We start from the raw sequence: 16,366 nt of genomic DNA, 5'->3' as shown, positions 1-16,366 counted from the left end.
TTCAAAGAACGGCCCCTCAGAGCCAGTTTGGTTTCCTCCTGAGTGAAAGGGGACCCCCATCTCTGCTGAGAAGAGGGAGAAGGGGATTTGGGATGCAGGGGTGAGGGAGGAGCAGCTTGCTGGGAGAGGATCGGTTGTCGTTCAGTCGCTCAGTTGTGTCCGACTCTTTGCGACCCCATGGACTGCAGCACACCAGGCTTCCCTGTCCTTCACTGCCTCTCGGGATTTGCTCAAACTCATGTTCATTGAGCCGATGATGCCGAAGCCTGGGGTCCTTGGCCAGGGATACACGGACTCCGGGAGCTCAGAGGTTACAGGGCTGGTTCAAGGTCACAGAGCAAGTGGTCTTAGACCCAGGAAATTTGACTGCAGGCTCAGGTGGGCAGGGTCACTTTGTGGCCCAGACTCTCAGATTCCAAGAGGGAGAGATGGTGGCCAAGGCCATCAGTGCTGGGAGCACTCTGAGAGCCACGGGTCCCCCGGGACCACCAGGGGCAAGGGTTGACGTTTGGCAGGGGGTGTTATCTCGGAAGCTTGGGGTCCATTTCTTTCCTCTGCTTGGAAGAGCTGCTCAGCAGGTCCCCTCTAGACACTGCTGCTCCCCAGTCACCCCGAGGTCACCAACCCTGGGCGTGACCAGCCTTGCCAGTCCTTCCTCTGGTCATTGCCACTTATACAGCTGGGATCTTCCTGCATAGGAGGAGGCACAGCTCGGCGATGGGAAAGAACTGCCCCCACACAACATGGGCGAACCTTCCAGGCACAACGCAGGGATAGAGAAGCGGACAAAACGCACCTCCTGCAGGATGCCATCGACCCCAAGCTCCAAACCTGCCCAGGCCAGTCAGTAGGGTTGGAAGCCAGGGTGACCTCCGGGGGTAGGGGCCGGGGCGGCAGTGAGTGGAGGGGAGCCGGAGGCGGCGAGTGATTTGCTCTGTTGATACGGACGCCAGTTCCACAAGTGCACCCACTTCCTAAAATTAGCCCGGCCCTAGGCATGTTGAGTTTCGTACACAGCCCTTCTCTGTGGGTGCCTTTTACCACAACAGAAAATTGAAAGCAAGAATAGACTGACTGGGGTCCCATGATGGATGGCGGTCCTCCCTTAAACCCACAGCACACGGCACTTGGTTCACAGCTGAGTGACGGTCCTTTAATCATTCACTAAACGCCCCCTCCCAGAAGGATGCTCAGCTTGTCTTCGGTTCTTCCCCGTCTCACGTGGTGCGCCTTGCAGTCCCCGCACTGAGGTCAGACTCTCGGTGCTGCTCACCTGGGAAGGGCAGAGGAAGTGGCAGGTGGGGCTGGCTGCAAGCGGTGCCCCCTCCCAGGCGCCAGTCCGGGTCACGGCCCGCCACTGACTTCCTTTCTTCTCAGAAGTCTTTCCACTCTTGCATAACCGCCCGGCCAGACTGCCCTGGCCAGCAGACCCCAGGCACGACCCAGCGGCCTGAGCCATCAGCTGCTACCTCTCCACTTCCCTCCTGCGGTCTCCCTGAACCTCGCCTTTCTCCTCCCCACACCCGGGGCAGAGAGGAGGGGACCAAAGTACGAAGCGCTAAGAATTCATGTTTACCTCATAGGACTTCCCTAAGCAGGCTTTTTGTCAGGATAAGATAGGATTTATTTTAATGCATGGATGAAACAAGTGACCAAATGATTAATTTTTTTTAAATGAGCAAAACTAGAAAGAAAAAAAAGATAAAACATACAAACAAAAATGAGCGAAATAAATAAGAGTTTGGTTTTTTTGGTGGGGGAGATACAAACTTAAATATTTTAAATTTTCAAACTGTAATATTGTAGAACACTGCAGAAAAAAATGAAATTTAACTAAACATTATAAGATTTTAGCTAGCATTATGCAGATCTTGTTATACATCCCCCAGGTATTAGAATACCAGAGCTCGTAGAATCCCCAGAACGGATAGTTGGGATGGACATGTACACATGGCTGTATTTAGAATGGATAATCAACAAGGACCTACAATAGAGCACAGAGAACTCTGCTCAGCCTGGATGGGAGGGGATTCTAGGGGAGAATGGATACTTGTGTATGTATGGCTGAATCCCTTTGCTGTCCACTTGAAACTATCACAACATTAATGTTAATCAGCTATACTCCGATATAAAATAAAAAGCTTAAGTTAAAAAAATAAAGTGATTATTGACAGGTATGTAAAAAAATAATAATAATACCAGAGTCCCTAGAATCTCCCCCACCCACTTCCCATCAAGGGCTAACAAAGGACTTAGCCTGGGTTAGGAGTGCCTTCCATTTATGATCTGATCTTATCTCATCGGCACAGTGAGACTCTCAGGAAGGCACTGTGATTTCCCCCACTTGATAGATGGGAAGACAAGTGCAGAGAGGTTAAATGGGCTGTCACCTCTGTGGAGCAAAAAGCTGGGTCTTGAACCTAGGCAGTCTGGACCCACGCTCTTAACCATCGATCCCTCTGAATGAATGAATGATATTGGGGGGGTTCACGAGGGAGGAGCCAGACTTCCACCTCCCTGAAGAGGGAGGTTCTCACGACATGCCTGATAGGAGGGGAGGCAGGGCTTCCCGGTCTGGCCCAAAGACCTTGGCCTCTCTCCAGATGCCGCCTTCCCCGGATGGATGGGGCTGGGCAGTCCTCAGCCAGGAAATCCCCAAGGCTGGGCCACGGGGACGGGCTGTGAGGAGATGGGTTTAGCCCGAGAGCCTGAGGCCCAGGCAGTGGCCTCTGGGGTCTTCTATCGGGCTTCACAAGACGCGAACACAGCCTCCCTCATCACATGACAGTTCTTCCTCAGAGGCTAAGTTAAGCCTCCTGCCAGTCCTGTGACGAAGGCCTCCTGGGTCAGCCCATAGGCCCAGATCTCGCCTGGCGCCGGGAGGTGCAGGAGGGGTCCCTGAGCCGCTGGTTGAGGGCTTCCTTGGCCGTGAGCCTGGCTGTGTGGGGCGGAGGCTTTGAAGGGCAAGCAGGTGCTTCAGTGTGGAAATGCACGCCACTAACCACCCGTTCCCAGGGGACCTCGTCTTCCTTTCTCAGCAGATCAGACCAGGGACGGGCTCTGGCTGGGTTGGGGTGGGCCTTGCGGCCTCATCAGAAGAGAACCAGGAGCCTGTAGTCAGGAGTGGAGCTAGGACACTGCCGAGCCACACATTCTAGGGATTCCTTCTCCCCTGGGCCTGATGACACGGCAGCCAGGTCCTTGGCCTAGGGACACAGGAGTGAGCGCCCCGGACACCACAAGAGTCAGCCTGAGCCTTTGGTCTGCAGGAGGCCATGCACACACCAACTGCTGGCTGTGGGCACAGTGGCTTGGAGCCCAACCCACACTGACCTATTCATACAGGGCTGGGTGCCCTTGGCAAGCTCCAAGCCTGTTTTTTTCATCTGTAAAAGGATATTAGCAACTGTACCTATTCCAAGGATGGTGGAGTATTTAGGGAGGTCCAAGGCAGTTTCTTGCTGTTTAAGCTGGGCCTGGAATGAGGGAAATGTCAGATGAATGAGAGCTGGCACTGCAGGCTGCTGGGGCAAATGGTGCAGGGCTCAGACTCAGGGAGGGAGCCCTGTGTTCTCTGCTGGAGCTGTCGCTGGTGAGCTGGGTGGCTGTGTGTGGGGCAGCCCCCGGTCTAGCCTGGGAGAGCTCAGGCTTGGCTGTGCCCAGGGTCATGGGGGTAGGATGGGGCGGGGGGTGGAGAAGGGGCTTTCCCAGGCCAGGTTGGGGAGGATGGTAGACAGGAGCCCGGGTTCTAGGGGTGGGGCCAGGGCTGTACCTTCTGCACTGTAGCATCTGGCAGACATCCTGACACCAAGTGGGTGCTTAGCCAAAATCAAAGGGACTCTACCATCTGGTCCCATTCCAAAGTCAGGCCTTCCCTGGTGGCTCGGACGGTAAAGAATCCTCCTGCAATGCAGGAGACCCGAGTTTGATCCCTGGGTTGGGAAGATCCCCCGGAGGAGGGAACGGCTTACCCATGGCCAGAATTCCGGGCTGGAGAATTCCATGGACAGAGGAGCCTGATGGGGTCACAAGGAGTCAGACAAGACTGAGCAACTTTCACTCACTTCACTACCATCTGGTCCCGCTCCAAAGCCGGGAGCCTCTGGGGCCTGCCTGCACCCAGCCTCCTGCCCCACTTCCTCACTGGGGCGAGATGCATCATGTGGCAAAAGTCATCTGAAGCTCATCAACCATCAAGGCTAAATCCAGCCGTGTGCTACCGCCACAGGGGGTTTTGTGGTGAGCTCTTCTGAACTTCAAGCTAATTCCAGTAATGAGAAAAATCCCGCCTCCTAAATCCAGTCATCAGGGCTGGGTTGCCGTTGTCTCCCCCACCTCGCCCAGAGACTGTGCAAAGGCAGCTGGCAGCATGGTATCAGTCTGGGGCTTGGCCATGGACTCGGCACCTCTGCCCCATCTGAGGGGGTAGAGGGCAGTGCAGATGCACAGGCCTGGGGTGAGGCACTAGTCACCTGCAGAGTGGTGTCTGGTGGTGGCCCGGCTTGCATCAAGCACTGGGGACAACGAAGTCACTCTCCTCGACCGAAAGCTCCTCTGTTGAAGGCCAAGACTTGCTATGGCCTTTTGACCCTACGCCATGGGGTGGGTGCCTGCTCTGATCTAGCCTTTCTGCAAACCTGCACCTGCTTTCATTAAGGACTTTTCCCTTGAGGATCTAGATTGGTCATTATAAAGGAGAGAACAGCTTGTCTAATTTACAGATGATGCAAATGCATATTCTTTTGGGATTTATCTAAACTCTTCCTAGAGCCTTAGAGGTGGCTCTCTCTCTTGCTGCCTCTGGTTGGGGTTGAGTGGATATGAGTGGGGACAGTTCTCACTCGATACCCCCAGGCACTGACCAGCATGTTGTCTTTGGTTAAGGATCACAATCGCTTTCCAGGTGAGGAACGATGGGCATCAACGGGCATCCTGAGATCACGTGGGAAGTCAATGCTACAAAAGGCCCACCAACCACATATTCTGACTTGAGAAACCTGGCAGGAAACACTGTTACACACATGGGTGTTGTATCATAGCATGTTTTCAGTGCTACTTTTCCTGACTTCCTCAAAATAAAACCACAAGGGAAGGGGGGGTTGAAGGGTGGGATGGGACAGGAGGAAGCTGACACACAAAACCTTTGTTGGTCGGAGTTGGGCAGCTGGGAAGACAAGCAGCTTTGCTGTTTTTCCTTCAGTTCACAGGAATTTGAAGCCAGGGAGCTGCAGCAGCCAGGTTTACCCACCGATTTGTCAACCGGCCACCGTAACCTGAGGGACTTGGGACTTCAACAACCTGCTTTCGTTATCTGCCCTTTCAGCCAAAGCTGGCAGTCATGAGGTGAAGTTAACCACCCCTCAGTACACGTGGGACAGAACAACCCAAACTGCAGGGGCTGGACAGCCGCTCTGCGGGGGCGTCTAACCAGAAACCTGCACAGCCCCACCTGTGCTCATGTGACTGGACTCAGGGCCGAGCAGAACCGGGACCCAAGCACACCAAGGGGCCGGGGTCGCCTCAGTTCCTCATATCCTGTCCCCTTGTCTCTGTCACGGGGAAACTGAGGCACCCGTGGAGAACACCACATCTTTCAAAATACACACACGTGGCTTCTTCCACTTAGGAAGGAAGGTGTCCAGAGGTGCGCTGCGGTGTGTGACAATTATGGTTCACTAATGGTTAAACCAACCAGCAGCTTGAGGTTATTCAGAATGGGGCCTGGGGTCTGGACACTGGAAAGGTCTGGTCGGTCTCTCAATCTTCCGCTCCAGTGGACCTTTTTGGTCCCTGGTGGGGAGAAAAAAAAACACGGTAGAAATGTTGCTGGAAGGATGATCAGAGAGATGACCTACTTCCAAGTAGGCCTGGCTGCCTGCTGTAGTCGACGGCTGTCCTGAGAACACTGGGCACTGCAGACCTGAGCCCTGTCCACGCCACAGCCTCCGAGGTAAGACTGTGGCAATGGCTGAATTCTTGGTCTACCTCCTCTTCCCTCAAGTCCCAAGGTGACCTGGGCACACAACATGAATGCCCTTCAGGTATCATAGACGATATAGGCCAATGAAAAGAAAAAACGTCTCTTAGGATGTGCTAATTGCTCAACAGGGTAAGCTTATATGCACTGCACAGTCTGAGTGGCGGCAGGTGGGTAAATGTGAAGATTTCTCTCGGAGGTGCCAGCAGCCTCGCCTGCAGCAGCACTTGCCACCCGCCCCAGGGCAGAAGCTGACCCAGAAACAGAGCTTGGCTCTCCCTGCCACCCAAGGCTCAGAGCTGGGCAAGAGGGTGTAAGCAGTTGGCCCAATTTCACCATCGGGGTCTAAGTGATCCTGTAATGGTACATGCTTCCTTGGTTTTACTGTTGGAAACTTATTCAAGATCACAGCTGTCCAGAAGCAAGGCTTGGAGCTGGTGACAAAGCCTATGTCCCTGGTCATTTTGCTGTATTTCCTAATAAAATCATGTTGAACCATCAGTCATCACAGGATGAGAATACTGTTTCAGAAACACAGGGCGCATTAGAATTACTGATGAGATCTTTGTGAACTGTAGCTAGTCTTTCAGTCCAGTCCTCCAGGAAAAGACCTTGGTGGGTGAGTTTTACATCCCTCGCCCTTTGAAGAATCACGCTCTTTGTCAACTGTCTCATTATGAAGGCAAAACCTATTCACTCACACGTGCGGCAGAAGGCTTGCTCCTTAGACGGTTCCTGGGCTCCACATGAGCAAGCCAGGGTGACCGCAGCCATTTTTAAACAAGCCTGTGGTGCTGAAACTAGGGCTCATCTGACCACTGCAGGTAAGGAGGCTGTACTGAGAGACCCCCCGACTGTGGGGAAGCAGAGTGAACAGGGGTGTGTGAAGCCTCTGGGAGACACAGTGAGTTAATAAAATGACTTCTTCCACCTCCACGCTCTTCTGCTCACAGAGTTTCAACTGAGAGTCAACATTTCTTAAAGGAACCTGTAAGCTGTTCAGAGGCAGGATGGGTGTCTTTATACCTAAGTTAGCAGGAGGAAGATGCCACACTGATTCTGAGCTGTGGTCCACAACGCAGAGACTCATGAGCTCACTTTTAGCTATAAGAAACTTAAAAAATCCCCAAAGATACGTGTATGCATAGATACAGAATTTTCATACTGGATATATATATACACTTATACTGAGTAGGAAAGTACATCTCCTGCCAAGTCTGTGCTCCCACAAACTTTCCATTAGAGGGTTATGTGTACAAGGGTAACTCCATGGCGCACACCTGAAAGGAACCCCAAGGGTCTACTAGAGCAGCGGTCTCCTTGGGGTGGTCGGCTGCTAAGTTTATCAACAAATCGGTTTGGCTTTCCCTGAGGTCACACTGGTAAGGGTCACGGAGAGGCAGAAGGTGATGCAGAGAGAACAGAAAAGACCTGGAGCCGGTGTTTTATGTGGGAGGGGCTCACACACGGGCTCCGTCCCGGGAGGGATTGACCTCAAACACCGCATGCAGTTGGCAGGTCACAGACAAAACGGTGGGGGCTCCAGCCCCAGCTCGGACCAGAGGCACAGTGGTCTCAAACTCACCCCCGGCAGGGGTGTCCTGACGCGGCACGGAGCCTCTGGACAGTGGCGACCTGATCTCGCCTCACAGTCCGCCTACCGCCAAGCCGCCCCAGGTTGCCCGACAGTCATGAAAACACCTTAGAAAGAAATGAATTAGTGTGTGAAAGGCATGGATGGATTTTATTTATTACCCTATATCTACAATTTGAGGTAAAATATAAGCAACACATAAAAATGCCTATTTCTGCTACCATGTAATATAATTCTCCATTGTGAATATTGTGATAAAGCTAATGAAAACTCTATGCCATCACATACTCTAGCTTTTCGTATAGCTGGTATTTTACATCTCTTGCTGTTGGTGAAATCTCAACACATGTAAGATTCTCCTACAAATGGCGCAGAATGTCAGAGGGTGCCTGGTCAGCTGACTGACCCCTCACTGCCCACATTGGGGCCTCAGTGTCACTGGTTCAACTGCAGAGTAATGAAGGCAACGAACCCCCCCCCCCGAGTTCTGAGCCGAGCTGGGGTAGTGTTCCAAAGCATTCCACACCACGACCGGGCACACGGCAGTGAGGCTCTAGTGTCGTTCAGCTCGCCCCAACACTCATACCTGACCTCAAACTTCTGGTACGCCATGCATTTTATTTGGATGAAAAATGTGGATGGAAGAGGTTCTCTGTATTCCATCTATTAGCCACACGCTGAGATTACCGACCTCTTACTGGCTGTTAGCTGATCCTGATGGTTGTGTTTTAATGATGATAAAAAACATATGAACCATGATAGAGAGCTTAGGAAAAGATTTAGTCAAATATACAGATACTAACTGTTCACTCAGTCATTAAGGAGAGCCGTGAACAAAAGGATCATTTAAATGATTTTCTCCAATAGAAAAACTAAAGAGCTGAACTATATCACAGGGGTTTTCTTCACTGCCGAAGCTGAGATGTTCCAGTAGGAGATATCTTCACTTGATTCGAAAACAAACACCATCGCTGAAGGCTCTGCTGAATATGTAAAAAATCTGATGAGCTCCACCCCTGTCACTTTCCCTGTCGTTTTTTCCAGCACTGCTGTAAAATCCTTATAATACATTCCCAAGGAAACCAGCCATTCCAAATCTACAGTCACTCTGCTCTTTAATTCAATTCACAGAACTGCTGAAAAAGTAGACATTTCTATCTAAAAGTAGAAAAAAAGGTTTGTATAGAAGGTATTTCTGTTATACAAGTATATTACACAGCCTGGGGCAGTAACAGGTCCGAAAAGCTCTTCTCACTCACTGACACTTTAAGCTAAAACAGGAAAGAAAACAGACAAGCAAGAAAACAGGTTAATCTGATTATAGGAATTTATGATTTTCACTAATATCACAACTTAATCACCACTTCAGTCCAGGGACTGGAGGTACATGGCCCACTCCATGACCAAAAAAACCTCCGTATAAAAAAACTAGACGGTCAGCTACAGGCGAGAGATAACTGTACCCTCTAACTATCATGCAAAGTCAATGCTGGGGGGCTGAGTGAGGCTCTGCATGACATGAACACCAAGTCTCACTGACTCCTGGTCTAGGAACGCCCCTCTTGGCAAGGTTTAAGATGTTTGGAATGACTGGATCAGGCCGAATCATAGGCAAGATACACAATGGATTGTGTAGCTTAGCCAGACTCTGCAAATACTATTACAGCGATTAGGGGAGGGTCAGTCTTGTGACACTGACTCGCAGTGCATCCAACGGCAAGGACAAGAATTAACCTACAGATCAGAAACAAAACACTTTCCATTGGCGGCAAAGTGCTTTAACATCTTTGCCTGTTAGACATATGCTGATCCAAGGAAAATCTCTATGCTTGAGCCTTCTAGCTCAGACCACCCAGTATGCTTATTCCTGGTCCTCACATGCCCCGAAGGTGGGGCCACCGTTTATGGCTGAAGTAGGGAAAACACTTCAGCTTACAAATATGCAGGAAGGTTCCCCTAGACACTACATGGTATCCTGGACACGGACGCTGATTTACCCTAGGAGGGAAGAGTTCTACCACGTAGGGTCTGGTTCTTGCTTGATTTGGGAGTTTCCATCAGTCTCCTTTATTTCTATCAAGAAAAACAAAAGGGAACAGATTAACCGTGCTATGAATGCAGGTCTGCTTGATTATACATCTACTCATACCAAACTATTCACTACAACTTGACAGGTACTAAAAATGGTAGCAACTAGAGACTCTTCTCCAGCAATTAAGTTCCAAATTTTGTTACTTAGATTTTCAAAGTCACAAATGCCTTATTACTTATGCATGTAAAGGGCCCACACTAACTGAATCTAGGTTATAAAGCAGTCATTCAACTATTTCAACTATTCATTAAGTGTCATTTGGGGAAAATGGAAGAGAAGAACCCATAAGTCATCTCTAAACACAATGTTTCTGGGCATAAACTACAAACTCACTTCACCCAGAAACCAAGGAACAAAACCACCGCGTGGCTCCAGGTAAAGAGCTTCAAAACCACAATTAATCCTTTGTCCTTGGCACTTCAATTTTTGACAACCAGGTTACCCTTTTTACCTTCAGTTGCAGGAACCTCCAATTGGGTTGGCTCGGCTGATTCTGAAGAGAAACACATGAAGATTTTATTAAAACACTGATCAAAAGTTGCCTTCAGTCATGTAAAAAGCCTAGCGGGAGAAAGCTCTCTAGACATACACGAAGCCCCCATCTAGGATGAAACAATAGCCACAGATTTGGGGAATTAAAAACACGGTTACTCGACTGGACTGTCAAAAACCTGGTTTTCTGAAACCTGCTACCTTACACGATCAAAGTCTTAAATAACAATCTTAACACAGGTCCACCAGGAAAGAAGGAGGTTCTCTCTGTCTTTTTCCCCTTCCTTCTGCGGGATCCCTTTTAATGGAAGTCTTTCATTACTTTCAGTGAACCACACAGCAGGCCTAAACAAACAATTGCTTCTAAGGAATTTTTAAAACTACAACACATGCATTTTCATCCAACAGTCTGGCTTACAGCAACCATCAGAAATGAAGGGCATAAGGCACCAAGTTAAAAGACAATCTTCTCGTCACACAACCACAGTCAACACCACTGGTCTCAGGTTCCTGAGCTTGAGCTTGACATGGGAAGGTGCAGCCAATGGCATGCAGTCCAGTTCTCAGTGAGGACCTATGGTGTGAGCCCACGTAGGCTTTTAGACGAGGAGTCAAAGAAACCAAGCCTGCGTGTGCTTGAGTGTGTGCATACATGTGGACATGTGTGCTGTGGAATTAACCTTCCTTAGAGTTAGGTACACATTAGCACGTGAGGCCACACAATTGATGTGATCTGGTTTACTGCGTAAGCAGGAATATTTCCATGTTTCACCCTGGTTAATTTACCTTGGATCACTGGGCCTTCTGACTCATTCTGATCAACCAACTCTGAAAAGAAAGCAGATTCATTTAAGTAATAATGATACACTGCTACATTTGAAAAGCATTTTTGCATACATTCTCTAACCTGATGCTCCAACTCTGCTATAAGACGCACTATTTTCCTTATGAGAAGGAGGGAACAAAGATTAAAAGTTGCGGTAGATCCTATCCAAGTAACTAACTCATAGTAATTACCATAAAATTCTGTAAAGTATTACCACACAAGGAAAGGAACAAAACTGAACACTTTAAACTTATGGTAAAGGAGTAAGGAGGCATAAAATACAGTATCTTTTGAAATTAAAAGTTACATAGAAGAGAGATGAATTGCAATCAAACAAGTTTTCCAAAAAACAAAACAAGAAACCCCACACCTTATCATGGGGTTGGTCATTTAAAGATCCCTGGTGTTAATTAAAGCTGAATGCCAAAGATGCCTGAAAAATCTATGAAGCAAGATTTCCTTTCATTTATTATTGACATCCCCAGATACTGACACACTTGGCCAAGATAGAGAGTATAACAAAAAAAACAGAATCTATTAAAAAAGAACTAGTGGCTTGGGGGAACAAGCAAATAAATACATTTTAGAATAAAATGAAACTCAAAACTGGGAGGCAAAAGAGACAAGACCAAATCCGCGACGCTAAAGGCAAGACAGCCAAAGGAGAGCAGACAGTGTGAAGCCCAATGGGGCAGCGGGAACAGGCACAACAGCTGCGAGACTCTCAGCTCAGGCGGGGAACCAACAGCTCACAGGGCTCAGCTGCGCAGTGGTCACTGAAAACTCCTGAACGCTTTCCCAACAAACAGAGTATAGAACAGAACGCTCAATATAGATGGGTGTTAAAGAGTTGAGACAATACCAGCTGGAAAAAGGACTGAAATGCTAACGGTGTATCAGTTAAGGATAACTGTCACTTTGGAAAATTTTTAACAAGAAAGGAATAGAAGAACATAAAACATATTAGCATAATTGTTTCACACACAAAAAACCCAACAACAACACACACACACACACAAAACCCGTTTAAAATGACAGCAATATCGGGGAACTGGAAGAACACTTACACTTGCTTGTGCAACACTATCTGAGAGCCCAGTGACTGCCAGACACAAGGCCGCAATGTAACAGAAGTCGCTAAATCACGTTAGAAGCCTTGCTTTTTCTAGCCCAGTAATCAGAAAAGTAGTAACAGTAAAAACAGGAATAAATACAGATTGTGCTTACTGAACACATACTATAGATCAGGAGTCAACAAACCTCATCACAGAGGCAATGAGTAAATATTCTAGGCTTTGCAGGTTGCTCTGTCGTAATTTCTCAAATCTGACATAAGCAAATAGGCCCAGCAGTGCTGTACTAGAACTTTATATTTACACAGAAAGGAGCTTGCTAGTCCCTGTGTTAGAGGCTTGACATATGACATGTGTCGTTTAAAATGCTCTAAAACTGCCAAAATGGGTGCAAGTATCATTACTACTGTATCATACGAGTAAGTAAACAGATTTTTAAAAGCGAAGCAACTTGCCCAATATCGCATCCATAAAGTGACCGGTGCTGTATACTGAGGCCTAAAACGACAACTCTGCTGCTGGATTACGCCTGTGAGTGTACACACAGACCTGCACAAACCCACCCACCCCTTTTTCTCACATCCAAGGGAAAGAAAAAAAAAACATCCAGAAATACTCACGGTTATTAATCACAAGTCCTGGAAATGGTCTAAAGAGAGAAACAGATGGTACAAGTGTTTTTTTAACTCTACAAGCATTTACATGTATATTTTTATTCAACTAACATTTAGCCCCTGTTACTTATGTGCTAGAAAGACAAAAGCTGTCCACTACCATTTAATCTTCTACTTTTAAACCTATAGACAGATAAGTAACAATTAGGGCACATTATTAGAAAATGCTACACCAAGGATGGTGGGGAAAAAATAGGAACAAAGTAAAGGGAAATAGAGAAATTTTAGAAAAATGAGAAAAGGCTTTGGGAGGGTAATATATTAGCTATTTCTGAGTGCTGGTCCTAAGCAGACAGTGAGAATTGGACCATGAATGGGTATATTTAACCACAGCTAAGTTCTGGGGAGGTGGAAGAGTGAAGGGGAAGGAGAGGGAGGGACGAACGGACAGAGTAGCATGGAGACATATACACGATCACGTGTGAACTAGACAACCAGTGGGAATTTGCTGTATGACTCGGGGAGCTCAGACAGGGGCTCTGGGACAACCTAGAGGGGTGGGGTGGCGGTGGGGGGAAGCATGGGAGGGGACACATGTATACCGAGGGCAGCTTCATGTTGATGTATGGCAGAAACCAACACCATATTGTAAAGCAACTATCCTTCAATTAAAAATGAATACATTAAAAAAAAAAACAACCACAACTATGTTTTCCACACACACACTAAAATAAATAAATAATAGGAAATCACAGTAATTTTAGTGAAAAGAGAAGAACCTTTGGGAGGACAAGACATTAACTATTTCTGAGTGTTGGTCCTAAGCAGACAGTGGGAACTTGAAGTTTGGAGGAGGTGGAAGAGAAGCGTGAAGGGCCCTGGGAACTCCTACTCGGGTGATGGCAAAGAGGATGTGTGTAGCACTTCCTGTGCCAGCACAGATCAATGAATGGAACCCTCACGGTGCTGGGAGTGTGCAGGTGTAGCAACCTTTCCTACTCTGTGGATAAGCAGCTCACACTCTCAAAGGGAACAGCTACCATCTCACTGGACAGATGAGGAAACAGAAGTGCCTTAGCACTGGATCCTTGTCTGACATGAAGCCTGGGAAGAGATGCCTCAGGCAGGGGCTGGCAACATTTTCCTGTAAAGGGCCAGACATAAATATTTCCAGATCACACTGTCTCTGTTCCAGCTACTTAATTTTATCACTGCAATATAAAGGCAGCCATAGACAATATGTAAACAAGCAGGAGTGACTGGGTTTTAACAAAACAAAAATAAAAACACATGGCAGGCTGGAGCCGGTCCACAGGTCATGGTGTGCTAACAACACCTTGCCTTAAAAACCAGAGAATTAAGAGTCAGCACAAGGATGAAAGAATCTCACAGTAACTAAAGGACTGTATTATTAGTTCATTTCATTGCACAGTAAACTTACTACAGAGGAACACATTTTGGAAGATGACTCAGCCTCAGTGATCTGCAGGTTTAGTCTTATGATCAAGCAAGTCACTCTCACATACCTAATGACTGTGAATTTAATGAACTCAGCAGAATCTAAGATTCTTCTCATGGAGCTGATTTCCAGATAGCTGGGGGCTTTGAATGACACTCCAGGGGGCATGCCATCAACCACCACACAGCCAGGGTTAATTGTGATTTTCCTGTAGGGAACCTTCACGGGGAAACCCATCCCAATGGCTTCACCTATAGTGAGACAAATGGCATAAAAGCAGAGAGTCCACCTTAGTGAGAGTTTACAGAAGCACAGATGACAACTACCTGAGCATAATTCAGTTTTAAGATCTGAGTCAAAGTTTCCTGGCTTATTGCAAGCTGTACTATGCAAATACCTGCATCCATGCTCAGTCATGTCTGACTCTTTGCAACCCTATGGACTATAGGAGCCACGAGGCTCCTCTGTTTATGGGATTTCCCAGGCCAGAATATTGAAGTGTGCGGCCATTTCCACCTCCAGGGGATCTACCCAACCCAGAGAAGGAACCTTGTTTCCTGATTGGCAGGCAGATGCCGAGACACCTGGAAAGCCATACACAAATGTAAAACTTACCAAATTTTCGACTGAAGAGGTCATTAACTTGCTCTCTTAGCTGTCGAGCTTTTTCAACTTTTGACAGTCTTTCATTATCATCATCTAAAAAGGTTAAGAGAAAGCTGTAACTTAACAATTTCATTTTAATACCATATACATTTTTAGGTGCTTTATGTAATTTTATGTTTTGGGAATGTTTTAAAAAAAATCAATCAAGATTGAAATGATTTAACCAAACAATTTAATAATAGCACTAAACTGAAAATGCAACAACATTCCAGTTATAAACAGTTTTGCTTGCCATTTCATATAAATTTTTTAAACACACTGGGAATCTGGGTAGCCTACAGGTTTTAGCTCATGTTGAATCTAATAATTACCAAGCACTGTTTATAGAGAGAAACTGACATGGTAATGTATTTGGTTAATAATTTCTGCAGGGGCTAGGGGGACAACAGACATGTGCAGTATATTCAATCTCCATGAAACCCTAACAAGCTATAATTAAGGCAGAGAGATCATACCTGGAATTGTCACCTGAATGATGTTAAGGTCTTCAACACCTGATGCAGTAGTATTAACATTGGGTGATGCATTGATTTTTCCTGAAAATGGAAACTTCAGATTAAAACATACACAAAATGTAATTAAATCTTCCCTAATGCTTATAATACAGACTATAAAAGACCATATATTTTTTTAAGTCTTTATTGAATTTGTTACAATATTGCTTATGTTGTTTATTTCCTGGTTTCTTGGCCATAGGGCATATGGGATCTTAGCTCCCTGACCAGGGATGGAACCTGCACCCTCGGCATTGGAAGGTGAAGTATTAACCACTGGACCAGCAGGGAAGTCCCTAAAAGACCATATTTTAAGCCAGCTTTGTTCCTCATGACATGTTTTCTTATTCTGTGACACTGGGCCTCCTGAAAGATGTTTTTCATTTTTTGTCTTCCTCATGCTGCTTCGTAGAGCATCAGACACGTAGAGATCCTTAAACTACTAAAAAACTTAAAAATTATAAACTAGGCACAACCCTGACTTTGAATGCACTTTCCAGGTTTTATTTCAATAGCTACTCTTGCAATAATTTTAAAAACTACTGTTGCAAGGTTAAGTGTCTAACAAAGTGTTTTCTGTAGCAAAATGCTTACTTGGAGGGCTCTTAGATGAGGAGGTGCTCTCCTTAATTGCAGTCTCAAACATTTCTGGCCTAAAAACAAGAGAAAAAGCATGTGTCTTAGTATTCCAATAGTAAAACATTAAAAATTAAACACGTAAGATACTTAAAAAGCTAGTTAACTTTCTATACATACACATTCTTAGCAGAAACAGAAATGACATGGGTATCTAAAGGAACACACACAAAAAGACTGACTGTAATTGTGATTTTAACATCTACCAAGCCCTATTTACTTTAAATAGCTTCTTCCTATGGTTTCAATATATCCTGGAAAGATGCAATGCTAGACTTGAGAAGGAAACAGAAGATCCCTGCGTGCAGGTAGCATGGAAATATAAAGACAGGCTGTGAAAAGTCAAGCTGTGAAAAGTCTGTCTCTCTTGGGTCTTCCCTGGAGGTACTGGTTAAGACTTCAATCCCATGCTTCCAATACAAGGAACGCAGGTTTGATCCCTG

The 16,366-nt window shown here is 46.7% G+C and overlaps 1 protein-coding gene and 1 long non-coding RNA gene across 51 annotated transcripts in view; both read right to left on the bottom strand.

Moving 5' to 3' along the window:
- Positions 1–1,600: 1,600 nt before the first annotated feature.
- On the bottom strand, positions 1,601–4,252 carry LOC145532612 (uncharacterized). Its single transcript, XR_014073430.1, has 2 exons — positions 3,773–4,252; positions 1,601–3,476 (listed from the first exon to the last, which is right to left on the bottom strand). It is a non-coding gene; the product is annotated as an uncharacterized LOC145532612 (long non-coding RNA).
- A 3,442-nt stretch (positions 4,253–7,694) lies between these two features.
- Positions 7,695–16,366, bottom strand: part of GTF2I (general transcription factor IIi) — an 83,082-nt gene continuing 74,410 nt past the window's right edge. For 22 of the 50 annotated variants that reach the window (XM_081557989.1, XM_081558003.1, XM_081557993.1 and 19 more), the window contains 9 exons: positions 15,882–15,940; positions 15,249–15,329; positions 14,743–14,826; positions 14,195–14,378; positions 12,675–12,703; positions 10,942–10,983; positions 10,115–10,156; positions 9,569–9,644; positions 7,695–8,842 (listed from right to left, as the gene is read on the bottom strand). In XM_081557989.1, the coding sequence (XP_081414115.1) occupies positions 9,586–9,644; positions 10,115–10,156; positions 10,942–10,983; positions 12,675–12,703; positions 14,195–14,378; positions 14,743–14,826; positions 15,249–15,329; positions 15,882–15,940 (580 nt within the window). In that variant the 3' untranslated portion in view covers positions 7,695–8,842; positions 9,569–9,585. Of the gene's footprint in view, positions 8,843–9,568; positions 9,645–10,114; positions 10,157–10,941; positions 10,984–12,674; positions 12,704–14,155; positions 14,379–14,742; positions 14,827–15,248; positions 15,330–15,881; positions 15,941–16,366 lie in introns of all 50 variants that reach the window. The other 28 variants (XR_014073356.1, XR_014073360.1, XR_014073378.1 and 25 more) reach the window with 2 other exon arrangements.

The sequence above is a fragment of the Giraffa tippelskirchi genome, chromosome 13 (genome assembly GCF_054371585.1).
Source record: "Giraffa tippelskirchi isolate mGirTip1 chromosome 13, T2T-mGirTip1v1.2.pri, whole genome shotgun sequence".
Taxonomy (NCBI): Eukaryota; Metazoa; Chordata; class Mammalia; order Artiodactyla; family Giraffidae; genus Giraffa; species Giraffa tippelskirchi.
This window is presented reverse-complemented; position numbering and strand designations above follow the sequence as displayed.